At 42.6% G+C, this 16639-nt stretch overlaps 1 protein-coding gene across 1 annotated transcript; it reads right to left on the reverse strand.

Moving 5' to 3' along the window:
* Nucleotides 1-607: 607 nt before the first annotated feature.
* Nucleotides 608-16037, reverse strand: CLDN11 (claudin 11). The gene is made up of 3 exons (XM_066241637.1): nucleotides 15603-16037; nucleotides 11795-11959; nucleotides 608-1857 (listed from the first exon to the last, which is right to left on the reverse strand). The coding sequence occupies exons 1-3, from the start codon at nucleotides 15829-15831 to the stop codon at nucleotides 1625-1627; spliced, it is 627 nt and encodes a 208-aa protein (XP_066097734.1). The 5' UTR covers nucleotides 15832-16037; the 3' UTR covers nucleotides 608-1624.
* Between the last annotated feature and the right edge of the window lie 602 nt (nucleotides 16038-16639).

Genomic DNA, 16639 nt, shown 5'->3' on the forward strand with positions numbered 1-16639 from the left:
GTCAAGGCACATATAAGAAGAGCAATCGCCTGACCTGTGGTGGCGCAGTGGATAAAGTATCAACCTGGAAATGCTGAGGTTGCCGGTTCGAAACCCTGGGCTTGCCTGGTCAAGGCACATATGGGAGTTGATGCTTCCAGCTCCTCCCCCCTGCCTCTCTCTCCTCTCTCTCTCTCCCTCTCTCTCCTCTATAAAATGAATAAATAAAATTAAAAAAAAAAAAAAAGAGCAATCAATGAACAACTAAGAAGTCGCAACACGCAACGAAAAACTAATGATTGATGCTTCTCATCTCTTCGTTCCTGTCTGTCTGTCCCTGTCTATCCCTCTGACTCTCTCTCTGTCTCTGTAAAAAATAAAATAAATTAATTAATTAAAAAAAAAAAGAAAAAAAAAGAAACTTAGAGAGTGTCCAGGTTACATTTTTATGATCACACATTACCACGATGATATAGTGAATAAAATATAACTTTTTAATTATTCGAGGCAGTGCAGAATGATTTGTTCTTGCATCGCTGATCAGTTACCTATGTACTACTAGAAACTAATGAAATTATTTAAAATCAAAATGTGATACCACTGGATACAACAGAATATTAACAGCCAGTTTTGCAGACAATCTGTTATTTTATTGCACAGATTTCACTCAAAGAACAAAATGCACCATCAATGTTTGGAGAGTTTGGGGTCTCGGATACAATTCACCGTCAGTGTTTACACCCATAAAGCCAAATTCAACAGTACAATTTATGTTAAACAATAATCACTTCAAGATGGTTGACAAAATAAAAATAGAGAGAGGGAAAAATAGCTTTTAAAATGTGTTAAGTTGAAGCATATTCATGTGTAGGATTAAAAACTACATTACACAAACTAGAAATCAAAGACATTTCATGGAATGCCAGTTATACTCACTTGTGCTGTTGTTTGTCATATAATGAAAGTATATTTGGTTCATTTCCTTCATACTGAATTGAGAATTTCAGGAAAACCATGGTTATAAAAATGAGCAATTTTGAAAAACTATGTACAGATAAATGTCAAATCACAAACTAAAAAAAAAATCCCCACCCCTTGCCCTCAACTTACAAAAGGGAAATCTCCCATGGAGGGACAGTTCCCGTTCCCTCCCTCCCCTCCCCATGCCCCCAGTTCTATCTTTTTCTGGCTTCTAACTAAATGCCTCCGAGCTGAAAAGGAGGGAGGGAACAGAGAGGCATCTTTATGAGGCTCCCATTGTCATCTGTAACAACAGTTTGAAAAGTGTCTTTTATTTCTCTCCCCCACACCCACCTCAGCAGTGTTTGCAAGATATTTAAAACTCAAAGAGAGAGAAAGGCAATATACATATATATAACTTTTATGGACAACAAAGGCATGCCCAAGAGCTAATAGTGGGCAAATCCATGAGAAAAATGTGTGGGCATTATCTAAGCTAAAGATTTATTTTAAGGCAACAAAATGGGAGAGGGTGTTAAAACTACAAAATGCCTGACAGGATGCTTTTCTAAACCTTTGGCTTTGAAGCCTAACAGAAGAATAGGCTTCCCCAACCTGTGGAGAGCAAACCTAGGGCCATGGACCCAGCAGCGACAGCACCTCCATGGGCAGGCTGGCCGCTCTCTTATACATGGGCACTCTTGGCATGAGTGGGGGAGCTGGAGCCCGAAGAGTAGTAGAAACGGTTTTCACCAAACGCCTGGGCGTCTCCAGAGCAGCAGACAATGACACAGCCGCCCACGAGGCAAAGCACGGCTCCAATCCAGCCCGCATACAGGGAGTAGCCAAAGCTCACGATGGTGGTCTCACGGTGGGCACACACAGGGAACCAGATGGTGGCAACAATGGCACAGAGAGCTGGGGAAGACATGGAGAAGGCTGTGACCGGTATACCCATTACACACCAAGTGCAGTGGGCAGACAACCCTTCACTCGACATACACACACCTCTGGCTTCCAACCAACTCAAAATATTCCCCACACAGAGTTATGCTCCCTCTGCAATCTGAGCCTAAAGGTTTATATCTATAGAATGAGCGGATCAACAGCTGGTGTCAAACTATTAGGTCCTTATTTTTGAACAGATGAGAGACAATGAACTCCCATGTAAAAAACCTGGTAATAAATCATTTAGATCCAAAAATTACATATTTGTATTTGCTTATATATCTTGACTTTATATATGTATCTAGTGTTACATTTCTGTTATACACTTACTTAATTGTGTTATAATTATCTCTTTACATGTCTATTTTTCATTCCAAGTTTGAATTCCTAGACAGCAAGGACCATGTCATATCTTTGTAAAGCCAGGGTTTAGCTCAGTATGAAGCACAAAGTATGTGCTCAACATAAACCAATGAAATGACTAAATAACCTGAGCTATACAGAAATAAGAAACAAGATAGTGCCCACTTCCATCAATTTTCCACTCTATTTTTTCAATTCAGTCAATTCACATTACAAATACCTTTAAAAAAAGCTAAGAAAATTCTCTTATTGTGGTGAATTATTGCTAGACAACAGTGGAGTAACAACTAAGAGGCTGAGTTTGTGTTATGCTATTTACAATCACAAAAATCTCAACACACAAATGAACAGTTCTTGAACTAAAATAGTTCACCCATTCAAGGATTTTATGGTCACAATATTTGTTGTGATGGATCACAAGAGCAGAAATTTCTGGCCTTGCAACCAATCTAACTTTCAGGTTTGATTTAGATTTTAAAGAATAATATAAGAAACTGCTTCTGCCATGTGGCTTTTTCCCTCCTCTTAAACAAAGCAGCAAAATAAGGGCAGGCAGGAGCCTAGAAAGGCTTAGACTTTTCTTAGGCCTCTAGACCAGTGCTGTCAAATAGGATAGCCACAAGCAGGCTACATGAGCTATTGATGATATCTCATGAAGTTAGTGAGATTGAAAAACCGAATTCTGAATTTTAATTAATTTAAACTGAAATGACTACATGTGGCTGGTGGCTACTATACTGAACAACACAGGTCTAGACAAAGTAATTTCATTAGTTCCTTTGTTATCATCTAATTTCTCATAACTAGAAGCAGGACAAAGTTTTAGTTAAAGCTTTAAGTTAGGATGGCATATTAAAGTTGACAGCTCAAAATAATAATAATAATAATAATAATAATAAATAATGTTTCTGATGATTAGCCATAAAGCCTTTAATAAATTCAAGACAGGCATTGCCATGTTTGCTACCTGAAGTAACCTTGTCACTTTCAACTCAGCAAGTTTCTTCTAAAAGTAAGCTTTCTACCATACTGAGTGATTTTTCTAACTTACCTACCTCTGTACCCACAGAAAAGAAATATATTTTTCTTTAACATAAGCACTCAAATATAACAGCCACATAAATTATTTCTAAACTAAAGAAAAAATTTAAGTCTTACCCATTTTAAAGACCTTTTAAACTGTCTCATTCGTTTCCTTTTGTGTAGCTTGTAACATAGGTTTCTGCTGATGACAGATTAAGTCCACCCCCACAAACTGGGTTTAGATATACCTAAAGGATAGATGTGATTCCTATTCTTAAAAAGTATAGCTGCAATTAGAAGTCAGAAGGAGAAAGTAAATTTGGGTTTAAATTGCTCATATTGGCTCTCTAGAAGCCTAAATTCACTCCATTGTGAATTATTCACATATTTAAGGAATTTATTATTTATAGACTATCTAAGAAGCTAAAATTTATCCATATGTTAATGGATGCATTTTTCTAAAAGGAAGCATAATTATGCCAGCTTTTGTAATATTTTTGTATAAGATGCCATAAGAAGATGTATCTTTCTTTCTTTGAACAGAATGTTCTTAAGAAGATTTGTGTTAATCAAATCCTCCCTTTCTAGCCCAGAGCTTTACACACCTGAGATACAGGGGCAAGTCTTTTTCTTCATTTTCTTTTTCTTCCTCTAGCCAAAGTCCAAATCTAGCACTCTTAGAGAACTCCTTGGCTGTTGGCATGGTCACACTCTCATCGAGGCAAAGAGAAGAGCCTTTTCCTTTATCAGGACAAGGAACAGAATCCTCTTCTGGAGTGTTTCAGCCAGAGAGAACAGCCCTAGAGCCTTTCTATCAAGATACAACCCAGCTACAAACCTCTAGACCCCAAAAGTGAAAATTCATCTACTGTGGGCAAAAACAGCAACGGAGGAGCTTCCAAATACGCAAGCTTGATTAGAGGGAAAAGTAGGGGGTGCAAAGCTGAAGTCTGATTCCTAAACACATGATTTGGTTCAATCTAATCAGTACTTCTTATAAACAGTTAATTGGTTTCCAAACAGCTTATGGTTATATTAACCTTTATATTTATGGATTCTTTATATTTAAACATACCACACATACACATACACATATACACACATGCAAGCATTCCTCACATTTCATGTAAACCTAACTTAACCTTCAGATTTGGTTTAGATTTTATAGCATAAGATTAAAAAATACCTCAAATTTCATTTAATTCTTCCCCTTTTCTTAAGCAAACTAATAAAACAAGGTTATCTTCATATAGGGAAAGAATCAGGCTCAATAAATACAGGCAGTCCCTGGGTTATAAATGAGATGGGTTCTATAGATTTAAAAATGTTTACTTATATGCACAGAAAGGTAAAAATACTACTATGTTAAGACAACCATCTGTCTAAGTTGCATTTAATAGGTAATGTACCTGTTCCCACTAACATACAAATTCAGCTTAAGAACAGACCTACAGGACCTACCTCATTTGTAACCTGGGGACTGCTGTATTCCAAAAATAATCACAAATCTTGACTTTGAGTGTTTCAGGGATTTTGTTAAATGTTATTCCAATATAATTAATTAGGAAAAGGAAGAATTCCTAAGCATTTAAATAATGAACTTATAAGACTGAATAAGTGAATTGGGTGACTGAATGGACAGACAGACAGATGAATAAGAGGTGGTCTCTTTGCAAGTGCACTTCCCACTTGTACACACCAAAGCTGAATTCCAAAATCATTATATTTTGCTGCAACTTTAACACACTTACCCTCACCAAAGATTGCCTTCTTTTATAATCAAGGAAAAACAAGGCAAGTGAACACCAGCAGGCTTTTTATTCCCTAGTAGATAAATGAACTCTGGGTGGAATCCCTGCAGCTCTCAAAGATGAGCCACATCAAACCACTGTAAGACGACAAACCGCCACACAACATGAAAGGAAACGAGAGGCTCACTGGAAACAGTGACCTTCAGCTGAACCCACAATGAAGAATGTTTACAAACTAAAAAAAAGGAGAATTTACTCAGTCTCAGCGGTGGGTTTGAAGGGGAAAGAGGGTATGTTCACCAATAGTTAATAATCCAAGGCAAATCATTGCTCAACTAAAAGATGTGACTCACAGAATTGGCAATAATTTTTAGCTTTCTTAAAGGCACGTAAGACCCTCTAGATTCATTTTTATTTGAACAGAGAGAGAGATTATAATGGTCTTCTGGATTACTTAAAGAAATTTTTTTAATGTTTTTCTTAAAAAGTCACCGTTACTTACAAGGCAAAGAAAACTGAGGAAAGATAAAAGAAATTTTCATTGCTTTCCTTTTATGTCAATAGATTTTGTTTTTCAAGCCGTTTCTCTTTTCTACCTTTAGAAAATTCAATAGTTAATTGCACAAGGGGGAAAAATTCTGCCATTTGTGGGGGGAGTACAAAGTGAAAACTGTAGATATTCTTAACTTCAAAAGCAAAAGGAGAGAAGGGAGTAGAAAGCTTCACTGTGTAGATATAAATTCACCTGGGCTTGGTTCTCTACAAGGAAAAGTCCTTGCTTTTCATTGAATAAAACTGTTTGCCTCTCTTCATGCATTTCAAATAATATAAATAATATGAAACAATGTGTTTTTTAACTGACAGAGTACACCCTTATTAAAAGTACACCCTTATTTTTTTAACTGACAGAGTACACTTATTAAAAGTTAGCAATGATATTGATGTAGCCAAAGACAGAAAATATTTGGAAAAGTAATTTTAGAGCAATGAAATGTAAGTGTAATTTTTAATCCCTTTAGGAATGAGATGATAAATAGATGTGATGAAGTTAAACAAAATTGGTACAGGTGTGTTTGGAGGTAACAACTTAGAAAGACAGACATTAGGCAGACAGAAAGACAGACAGAAAGGCCCAGACAGATAGATCACCAGGGCCTGGTGTTTCCTCCTTCCTTCATGAGCACCTCTGTTCCCAGGCTGTATCACTTTCAGCATGTAGCACTGAAAGGCAGTTTAAAAGCATTATTTCTAACACAAGGCAATATTTGCATTAAAGTCACTTAAATTAATCTGACTTATACTAGTAATAATAGGAAAAAGTTTTTTCTTAATGTTATATTTGAGATTTGCTTCCAAAAAACCTGGGGACTAGGAAAAAAGGGAAGGACACAGAAGAAGCAGGTTGGCCATGATTTGATCATAACTGGGAATTAGTTGGGGTTCATGGGGGTTTATTAGAGTATTCTTTTTACTTTGTGTATGTTTGAGATTTCCCATAATAAAAGCTTTTAAAATCTCTTCCAATTAAGATTTTATAATGTATTCAATATCATCTTCTACAATACTATTATTACATACAGTCTAAAAGAGCATGCAGACTTTCACAAAGTCAGTTAACTCAAAGCAACAAGTAATGAGATTTCTAATGATCTGCTGCTTGAAGTCATTTTTTTTGTTGTTGTTTCCTTCTAATTTGAAAGTAGAAAAACTTTAGTTTTTCTTTTTTTCATTTACTATTCTCTAAATTTTGACATAAAAAAGCATAGCTACCAAAGGACATATTCCTGTTACACAGACTTTTGTGAATATTTCTCATTTTTATAACAATCAGCCAGTCAATGGAACATTTGAGTACATTATTTCTGGGCCTGCTTCCAGCACTTTTTCCCCTTTACTCCACATGTCATTAGCTTTTCTTTCCTATAACCTTTTTTAAAATCCAGTCTCATGGTTATTTGTTAATTTTTGTTTTTTAATTACAGAATTTAGAGACAAGAGCATTTAATTCCTTCAATTTTATTGATAAAGTCACTTTAAGCCACAACCATACTAAGATGCCACATCCCCTCCATTACTCATATGAAACTTGATTTAGATTAAAGACTTGTTTGTACAGAGCTAATGAGTTTGGAGGAAGAATTTTTCTAACAATTCTCTTAAGACCCCACAATTAAGGGCAACACCCAAGAATTCCCATTACCATAAGACATCTGATTCTGTGTGTATGACAAGCTCAATTTTCCCACATTTGCACACACCATTTATTTTATTACAATTTCATTATTAACCTCTAAGTTCCCAGTTAAAACATCTTTTCTCCGATATAATATGGATTCCTGGGACCATACTTTTTTAAAAGAGATGAGAAGATGAAAAGATTCCATTAGAAAGGAGAATACGTTTTTTTCCTTCCATTCCTGCCCCATCTCCCCAAGAAACACCCAGATCAAGTACTTTCTAACTTATAGAGAGATGAGCATTAGACTGAATCAAAACTAAACTTGAGCCTTTCAGTTGGGTAGCTTAAAGTGGCTTTTTATAATGGAATAAGCAAAAATCTCTAACTATTGATCCCTACATTCTGGTTCCCACAAAGTAAACAAAGGAACTATATTATTAGAGCAGGATTTCTCCTTATCAGATCTCCAGGTTTCTCCTTATCAGATCTACATGTAGAGATGACCCTGCAGAAATCAGACATGATCAAAAGAATACCCAACTGCCCCATGGGTTAGCTCTCCATTTCCTCTAACCAACAACAGCAATAATAATAGCAACCATTTGTTGAGCATGTACTGCGTGCCAACACCCTGCGAAAGAATTTGCATATGTCTGCGTGGACCTGGAGATTATTATGCTAGGTGAAATAAGCCAGTTAGAGAAAGACAAATACCATCAAATACCATACAATCTTGCTTATACATGGTATCTAATAAACAAAATAAACTCACAAACAAAATAGAAACAGAGGCATGGACACACAGAACAGACTGACAGCTGGCAGAGGGGAGAGGTGTTGAGGGGTTGAATGAAAGAAGGTGAAGGGATTAAGCAAAAAAAACATACATATTTTAGATATATATATGTATGTGTGTATGTATATAAAACACATAGACACAGACAACAGTGTGGTGACAGCCAGAGGGAAAGAGGCTGATATAGGTGGGGGTGGGCACAGGGGGTAAATGCAGAGGAAAGAGACTGTGGGGGTGACAGGTGCACGATGCAGTGTGCAGCTGATGTTTTGTTTAGTTGTACACTTGAAACCTCTATGGGTTTGTGAACTAATGTTATCCCAATAAATTTAATATAAAAAGAAAGAACTTGCAATGTCACTTCACTAACCTTACTAACCTCAGAAGAAAGCATTGCTGTCTTCTGTTTTGTATAGAGGCTCAGAAACATTAAGTTACTGCCCTGGTTCATGCAGCTGGAAAGTGGTTAGTCGGAGATTCAGTACAGTAGGTCTGTCTCTGAATGATAAGATAAAGCATAGGCACCTCCTGCCACAGCAGGCGCTCGTGAAAAACCGAAGGTGAGATCCACCTCAGACTGACTGTGCCCTGAGCAGCCTGCTGCTCCTTGAACTACTCATCTGGCTTAAGAAGCCAAAAGTGGCGGTTCCCACTCCTCCCCTCAGCAGGAACCAAATTCTCACAACATTAAACTTAGGCTGCTGGTAAGATAAAGCTGTCATACAACAGACATAATGTTTTTAAGCTTTTGGAAAAATCATTAAAGATTTTCAGGGTCAGAAAGAACTGATTTTAACTAACATTGCTTATAGTCTAACTTTGCCACTGTTTCCAGTTTCTAGACTGTCAAAGCCCCACGCTGCCTGGTCCCCTTCGGTCAGGACCACATCTCAGCTGGAGCACCATTGCTCCCAGCATGAGCCCAGCACTGGCTTCTTCCGGAGAGGGAGAGCAGCGACAAAAGCCCAGGCCTGACCTGTGGTGGCGCAGTGGATAAAGTGTCGACCTGGAAATGCTGAGGTCGCCGGTTCGAAACCCTGGGCTTGCCTGGTCAAGGCACATATGGGAGTTGATGCTTCCAGCTCCTCCCTACCTTTTCCCTCTGTCTCTCTCTCTCTCCCTTTCTCTCTCCTCTCTAAAATAAATAAATAAAATTAAAAAAAAAAAGCCCAGCCAGAGTGACACAAAGGCAGCCTTCCCTCTCCGGCTCCTCCTACCCTCAGCCAATAGGGGAAACAAGGCACCTGGGCTCCACAGAGCGAAGACCCAGAGAAGACCAGCAGGTGCCACACTTGAGACAATGAGCTCTACATTTCCAGAGCTAGCTTGTTCCAGTCAAACAACATCAACCCAAAGGCAAGTGGCCACCCCTGAGAAATAAATCCAGATGGGAGCATTCACGGAGGAAGCAGTTAACACTGGAAATGCAAGGTTACAAGAGGGCAAGAAGCAGGCCCTCCCTGAGTCCTAGCAGCCAGTGGCCAGAAAGGTGCAGCCTCCCTGGGGTTCGGATCACGGAACACTAGAGGCAGCACAGAGTCTGAGGAACTCACCTCACTGCCCAGCCTCACCTTTCTTTTCTGTGATTCTGCCATGATTCTGAGACATCCACTAACCCATTTGAAAAAGGTAAAGAAAACCTTTATTTAATTCAGCTAGGATGTTTCAAATGACTGGTTGCTTTTTTTTTTTAATAACTCTTCTTAATCAACTGGATGATTCAGTAGTTTTTAGGTACTTTTTTAAAGACCAATGTGTCTGTATGTGCTTTGTTTTTATGTCTTTCTTTTCCACAGGGTTTGAGTTTGATTTTGTGGAATTTTTTAAACATATTTTCTCACTTTTGGGTGTTCTGTGGTGATTTCTAAATATGAACCCCTAAGACAATGGACCGACCTTTGGCTTTGCATCCTCAGAACCAAAGACAAAACCTTCTGGGCTCCCATGAGAATGTGAGGAAATTGTCCACAGACAAATGTCTAGGATAAGAAGGGCTTCTGCTGGACTCTACAAACCAGTTTATTTGTACAAACCAGCTTCCTTTGGTCTGATCGTTAAAAAGAACTCCTGTGAGTTAGAGGAAAGCCCTTGCTGCTGACTGTGTTTGATGTGGCTCTCCCACACACATTCTCTGTGGCAGGATGTTCATGCCCAGATTCTTCTCTGGAAGTGACAGTACTATTCTTACAATTTTGGTCTTTTCACTCCTATTAATACACACACAAAAAAAAAGCCCCTTCTCTGAATTCTCTGTGGCTTCACAAGCCCCCCTTTGCCTTCTTGTGAAACAGTGCCCCTACCCTCATGTCCCCTCACCTCATGGGTGTCACTGTGGGTAACCATCACCAAATGGCAACGACCCACAGAGAACCCTGATCTCTTACCATTACCCCTCAAGCACACGGTCTGAGACCAGTTTGGGGACCGGGATTTCATGTCCCGGGAGAAGCTGACTTTATATCTAACCCATATGCATACCAGTTTCTCCTCACTGACGTATCAGTGCACTTTACAAGAGTCCTTAAAATGCATGTCTTGTATTAAGATTTAGGAGTTGAAAAAAAAAGATTTAGGAGTTGTTCATTGAATTAGCATTTAAGAAAAAAAATAGAAGTAAGTCACCGAACAGTGTGAGAAAGACCCTCCCTAGATAGCCATCTGTGTGCGGCCGTAACTGGGAAAACTGAACAAGCACATACCATTTCCGGGGCTGGGACTGTCCCTCCCTCCAATCCAGGGGTCCCCAAACTGCGGCCCCCTGAGGCCATTTATCCAGCCCCCACTGCACTTCCAGAAGGGGCACCTCTTTCATTGGTGGTCAGTGAGAGGAGCATAGTTCCCATTGAAATACTGGTCAGTTTGTTGATTTAAATTTACTCGTTCTTTATTTTAAATATTGTATTTGTTCCCGTTTTGTTTTTTTACTTTAAAATAAGATATGTGCAATGTGCACAGGGATTTGTTCATATTTTTTTTATAGTCTGGCCCTCCAACAGTCTGAGGGACAGTGAACTGGCCCCCTGTGTAAAAAGTTTGGGGACCCCTGCCAATCCATGAGCCAACCACCTTCTCTCCAACTCTCAAAACTCATCACTGGGGTCCTCTGCTGTGGGAAACCCCTCTAGCCTAATTTAGGTGCTTTCCTATGTGGGTATAGAACATGTACACACACCTCTCTACCCAGTGGTCCAAGTGCACTCAAGCAGAGACTGACACTCTTTCCAGCATCCCCAGAGTCTACCATGGTGCCTGGCACTCCGCAGGTGCTCAATCAGTGAGTTCTGAAAAAAGATTGAATCATCACCTAGTGACCTACCACTGTCAACACCTCACTTTTCTATTGCCCTCCTCTTTCTCGTCTTTTTTATACATTAACTAAAGTTCGCAATCCTAACTACACAAAAAAGTCACTTGGGAGGATTTCATAAAATATCTTTGGCTTAATACTCAGAAATTCTGACTCAAATGACCTGCTGTGGGACCTGGGCACAGGTGTTTTCAAAAGGAATTCCATTGTGAAGCCTGGGTGAAGAGTCACTGGGTTTTCCTACCCTCAAAATCTTTTCTGCCTTTTGTTAACTTATATTCCTGTTCAGTGACTCCCCCCCAAAGATATGACCTATCCCCTGTGTAAATGGCCCATGAAAGGTAAGCGGCACCTGCTGTGGAGGGGCTATTCCACAGAGGATTCACTGTCTTTCTTTCATGTGTCTCTTGAACTCAGTGAAGCAACAGCAAGATCTGACATTCATCAGGTTTACTCAAAGTTGGGTGCCATAAAGAAAGCAGTCTTACCCAGCAGAATAAGCATAACACCAGCCAGCTGGGCCCGCCTGTACTTGGCCACGCCAGGCTCATGGCCCATTCGGATGCAGGGGAGTACCGTCAGCAGCAGGAGAATGGCCGGCAGGCCCAGTACTGAGGCTGCAATCATCAGGGCCCGGCAGGCCTGCACATAGCCTGGCAGCAAGAGAGTAGACAGGGTGGGTTAGACCAAGGGTCCCCTGGGATCCTGAACCCTGCCTCACGGGAACTCAGTACCATTTGCCTTCCTCCCTCTTATCCATTCCAGGACTTAGAAGGTGTTAAATGTTGTCTGTGATCACTTCACCTGTTCAACTATTAAAGCGACTCTGTGACAAAAAAAAAAAGGAGGCTGAGGGTTGAGGGCTGGAGAACCTGAATGGAGATCCAAGGTGCTTTCAACCACCTGTCCCAGCTTCCAAGAGGAAGAGGCCAACAACCTAATTACATTATTGTATCACCTTGTGAAAGATTTCTAATAAAACTCAAATCTTTCAAGAAGTATTCTGTGATGGACAGGCTACTAGTTCCAGTCTGTTGTTGATACACTTCACCTGTGAGGACTTTGGCAAGTTACTGAATTGCTGTGTCTTGACACTTTCCTCACCTATAGAGTAAAAATAATAGTACCTACATCTCTCTAATAGAATTTAACTAAGATTAAGTTAGGTAATTTATGCAGTGTTTAGAACAGTGCCTAACACATGCTAAGTACTCTAAAAAGGTTAGCCAGGATTGATTGGTGTTATTACTCCATTACCATCACTATAAAGGCATCCTCCAGCCCCAGCAACTCCTAGAGGGCAGACTCCTGGAGTTAACACCATGCCCACAACAAAGAATATAAACATACATTATAAATGAAGAAATTCCTGAGTTGAATAATAAGAAAAGCAAAACTACCAGAACATTATACTGTCAAATAAAATGCCAGGTAACAACTTTATTAAGAAATAGATTATAATATGTGGAATATTTATGTAAAATTAGTCAGGCAAAATACTGGGAGAAGCTAACAAACTTAAATATATTGTATCTTATTAAAACACTCTCCTCCAAAAAAAGTGTATTTACTACTCTCTCTTTTTGGCTCAGAGAAAATTAGAGCTAGTGGCACGGCCTCAGGGAGGCAGAGTAATGACAAAGTCAAAAAACAAGCCCCAATTTCTGCTTCACATGCCAGCACCTCCATACCCTGTGCAGCAGCACACAACTAGAACACTGTCTCTTAGCAAGATCAACTCTGCTGCAGTTCAGACTCCACGGGGTACTCTTCTGACCATTGCCCATCCAGCTTCTTCAGAATTAAAAGTAACCGATTAATCAAGTATCTATTGACTTGAAGATCTCCAGAAAGGACCCACAGAAAGTCTGAGGCAGGACCCCGGTGCCCTTCCAGCTGGTAGGAGAGCCAGGGCTGACACAATGGAGACAGTTAACTAGAAACTGAGGTTCTGAAATTTACAGCACAGGCTGTCCACATGGTAGGTGTCAAGGCCATGTCTGGAAATCAAAAGATAGAGACTGATATGTGTCCCTGTCCTCACCCAAAGTATGAGGGACAAGGAGAGCAAGAAGGATTAGGCCCTTCCTAAAATTCACTCTCCTCTGTCAGATGGTCTTTGTTCTTGAAAATAAACCACTTGTGCCCTGGCCGGTTGGCTCAGTGGTAGAGCGTCAGACTGGTGTGCAGGAGTCCCGGGTTCGATTCCCGGCCAGGGCACACAGGAGAAGCGCCCATCTGCTTCTCCACCCCTCCCCCTCTCCTTCCTCTCTGTCTCTCTCTTCCCCTCCCGCAGCCCGAGGCTCCATTGGAGCAAAGTTGGCCTGGGCGCTGAGGATGGCTCTATGGCCTCTGCCTCAGGTGCTAGAGTGGCTCTGGTTGCAACAGAGCTACGCCCCAGATGGGCAAGGCATCACCCCCTGGTGGGCATGCCGGGTGGATCCCGGTCGGGCGCATGCGGGAGTCTGTCTGCCTCCCCGTTTCCAACTTCAGAAAAATACAAAAAAAAAAAAAAAAGAAAAAAGAAAAGAAAATAATCCACTTGGTACTGCATGCTTAGTAAACTTAATTTTAGGGAAAGGAAGCAGAGAATAATTTTATGCTTCAGAGGCTCCTTCAAATACCTTGCCCAGCTTTTAACAAAAATATGATAGCTACCTTTTATGGAGCATCTACTATATCAAAAGAGTTTTACATTTCTCATCTCATTTATTCTCCAAAACAACCCTGAAAGACAGGGGTTTGGTTTTACAACTGGGGTTCATAGAGGTCAGTAACTTGTTCAAATCACCCAGTTTGTGAGAACAGGATTCAAGTCTGCCCAAGGCCACCAGTACTAGCATTTAGTGAAGCTGGTTCCACACCTAGGTTCACAGGAACTCTGTTGTTTTAAAAGTCCAAAATGGAGAAAATGATAGTGAATGCAAGACTGACATGCATTGCGCACATATGCTGTGTGCCGGTAGCAATGCTGGGTCCAGAGAGAATGCAAAGAAAGTTGGAGAATCCTCAGGAATTCCAAATGCAGTAGAAGGGGACTTAAGAACAATGAAAAAATAGCAAGTCCAAGTGTGCCGTGATGAGGAAGAAGGGCCAAATACCAGGGCAGCAAGGAGTGGGGGCAGGGATTGATTCCCACTACAAAGGCTGGTAGGAGGCACATAAGGGGAGACTTAAGGGGGGGGGGGGTGAGAGAGAAAGGCTCATCGGAAAGGAGAAAAAAGCACAAAAGGACCGGCTCCCAGACTGGCGACCTCGGGCGTGGAGGAGTTATTTCGCTTGTTAAGGAAACTGGGATGAGCCTTATGCCTTTAAATGGGCATGACCCACAAAGGCCACCAGGACATAAGGCAATCGTGTACTATTATTGGCCAGGGCTGATATACTCACCAGGCAGGACAGAGATTCCGAGCAAAAAATCCGAAGGGGCGCCCACCACCTCGCCAATCACCCAACTGACTCAAGGTTTAAATCTGAGTTGGATCTGTTGTCCAGACTTTTTCAACCAGACAGCAAGTGAAGATGGGACCCTTCACCCCTACCCCCACCGCCGGCGTCGGGGAAGGTGGCGACTAGTCACTCCCTCCTTTCCCCATTCCAAGACATAGTTGACCTGGAGGGGGCGACCCTTGGCGGTGCGCCCTCTGCGAGAGTGGAGTGGCCCCAGGGACTCCCGTTCTTCCCTCGGCGACCTGAGCGGGCGGAGGCGGGGAGGCCGGCAGGGCAAACGAAGGCCCCCACCGCAGGGGCACGCGTGGCGGAAATAGGACGGGCTCCGGGGCCTGAAGGAATAGACCTGGCAGAACTAGATGGGTCCTAATTGCCAGGACACGTCGTCTGTCCCACGAGGACCGGGAAACTCGCCCGAGTCCTTGTGTTTCTCTCTTCTCCTCACCTCTGCCGATAGAATCTAACGGGAAAGCAGGGCACCTGCAGGAGGAGGCCGGGCCAGAAAATGAAGTCCTTCTGGTCAATGGACAGTGGGAGCATGGGGCGGGTGAGGAGGCGGTAATTAACATGGGCTGAGTGCCTACTTTGTGTCTAAGTCTTGGGTGATTAACTTCTCAGGGTGACTCGACCAGTGGCCACCACTATCTTCCCACATTTCGGATAAGAGAGCTGAGGCTAACCGAGGTTAAGTTCGCTGCTGCCTAAATCCTCTACAGGGTAGGACTCAAGGTGTCAAATACATGCACAACGGGCTTCAAGCCCTCAATGTTGCGTCTAGTGCCCCCTCCCCGTCCGCCCCGCGGATGAGGGTTTGGGAGCAGGCACCTGCAAGGCGGGGGTCCTTACCCGGCAGGATGAGGATGTCCACCAGGGGCTTACAATGGTATAGCCCCGTGGCCATGACGCAGTCAGCCCACAGCCCCTTGGAGCCCAGTTCATCCAGCTTGCGGCATGTAGGGATGGTGTAACCGCAAGTCACCACCCAGTCATTGGTGGACGTGGTGACGATGATGCCGATCCAACCCACGAAGCTCGTGACGAAGCCCACTACCTGCAAGCATGTGGCCACCATCATTGCGGTCGCGGCGTCTGCGCGCCTCGGCCCTCACTGGCTGTGCTGGCGCCCTGGGCTGGACGGCGCCTGCCCTGGTCCTACCTGTCCCGCGCTCGCGAGCCGCTGGCCGGCGACAGCCGGAAATGGGACGCTGGAGGCGGCGGCCGGCCACCAGAGGCTACGAGTCCAGCTCCGGACTCGCTAGGAGCGCACAACTGGGACAGAAGTACTGCTGGGCAGTGCGCCCCTGCCCCCTCTTAAAACCCGTAGCCCGGACCTGCGAGCGCCAATCGGCGGTGGCCCTGGGTCAAGCCGGCCAATCGCGCGGCGGGGTCCAGTGTGGCGGGTGGGGGGGAGCGAGATGAGGGAAAGGGGCGACCACGCCGCCCGCCCCTCCCCCCCCCCCCCCCCCCCCCCCCCCCGGCTCGCAGGCAGTGTTGGAAAGAAATGCAGATCTGAGAAACGTAGAGTGCTGGGAATCATTTCTCCCCTTGTTGCCTCTCTCGTCTGTCTGTGGGTCTCCGCCATGCTCCGTCCCGCCTCAACTTCTTTCCAGCCGAGAGCAGGGACGCGGCACTCTCGCGGGCGCCCTGTACAGTTCCTCCGCGGAATTTGAAACGCTGAGCTAGGAATTGCCCAAGGCACAGACGCAAAGCATTCAACAGTTACTAGTAGAAAGAAAATGATCCTTTCTCTACTCGAAAATCATCAGAGGCCGCCATCACTACAATAATGGTGATAACAACAATTACAACTCACATTTATCCATCTGTGTCATTCATGTACGGTGTGCACGCATTTATATTTATGCATTATCTCGTAAAATATC

This window comes from Saccopteryx bilineata, chromosome 8 (genome assembly GCF_036850765.1).
Source record: "Saccopteryx bilineata isolate mSacBil1 chromosome 8, mSacBil1_pri_phased_curated, whole genome shotgun sequence".
Classification (NCBI taxonomy): Eukaryota; Metazoa; Chordata; class Mammalia; order Chiroptera; family Emballonuridae; genus Saccopteryx; species Saccopteryx bilineata.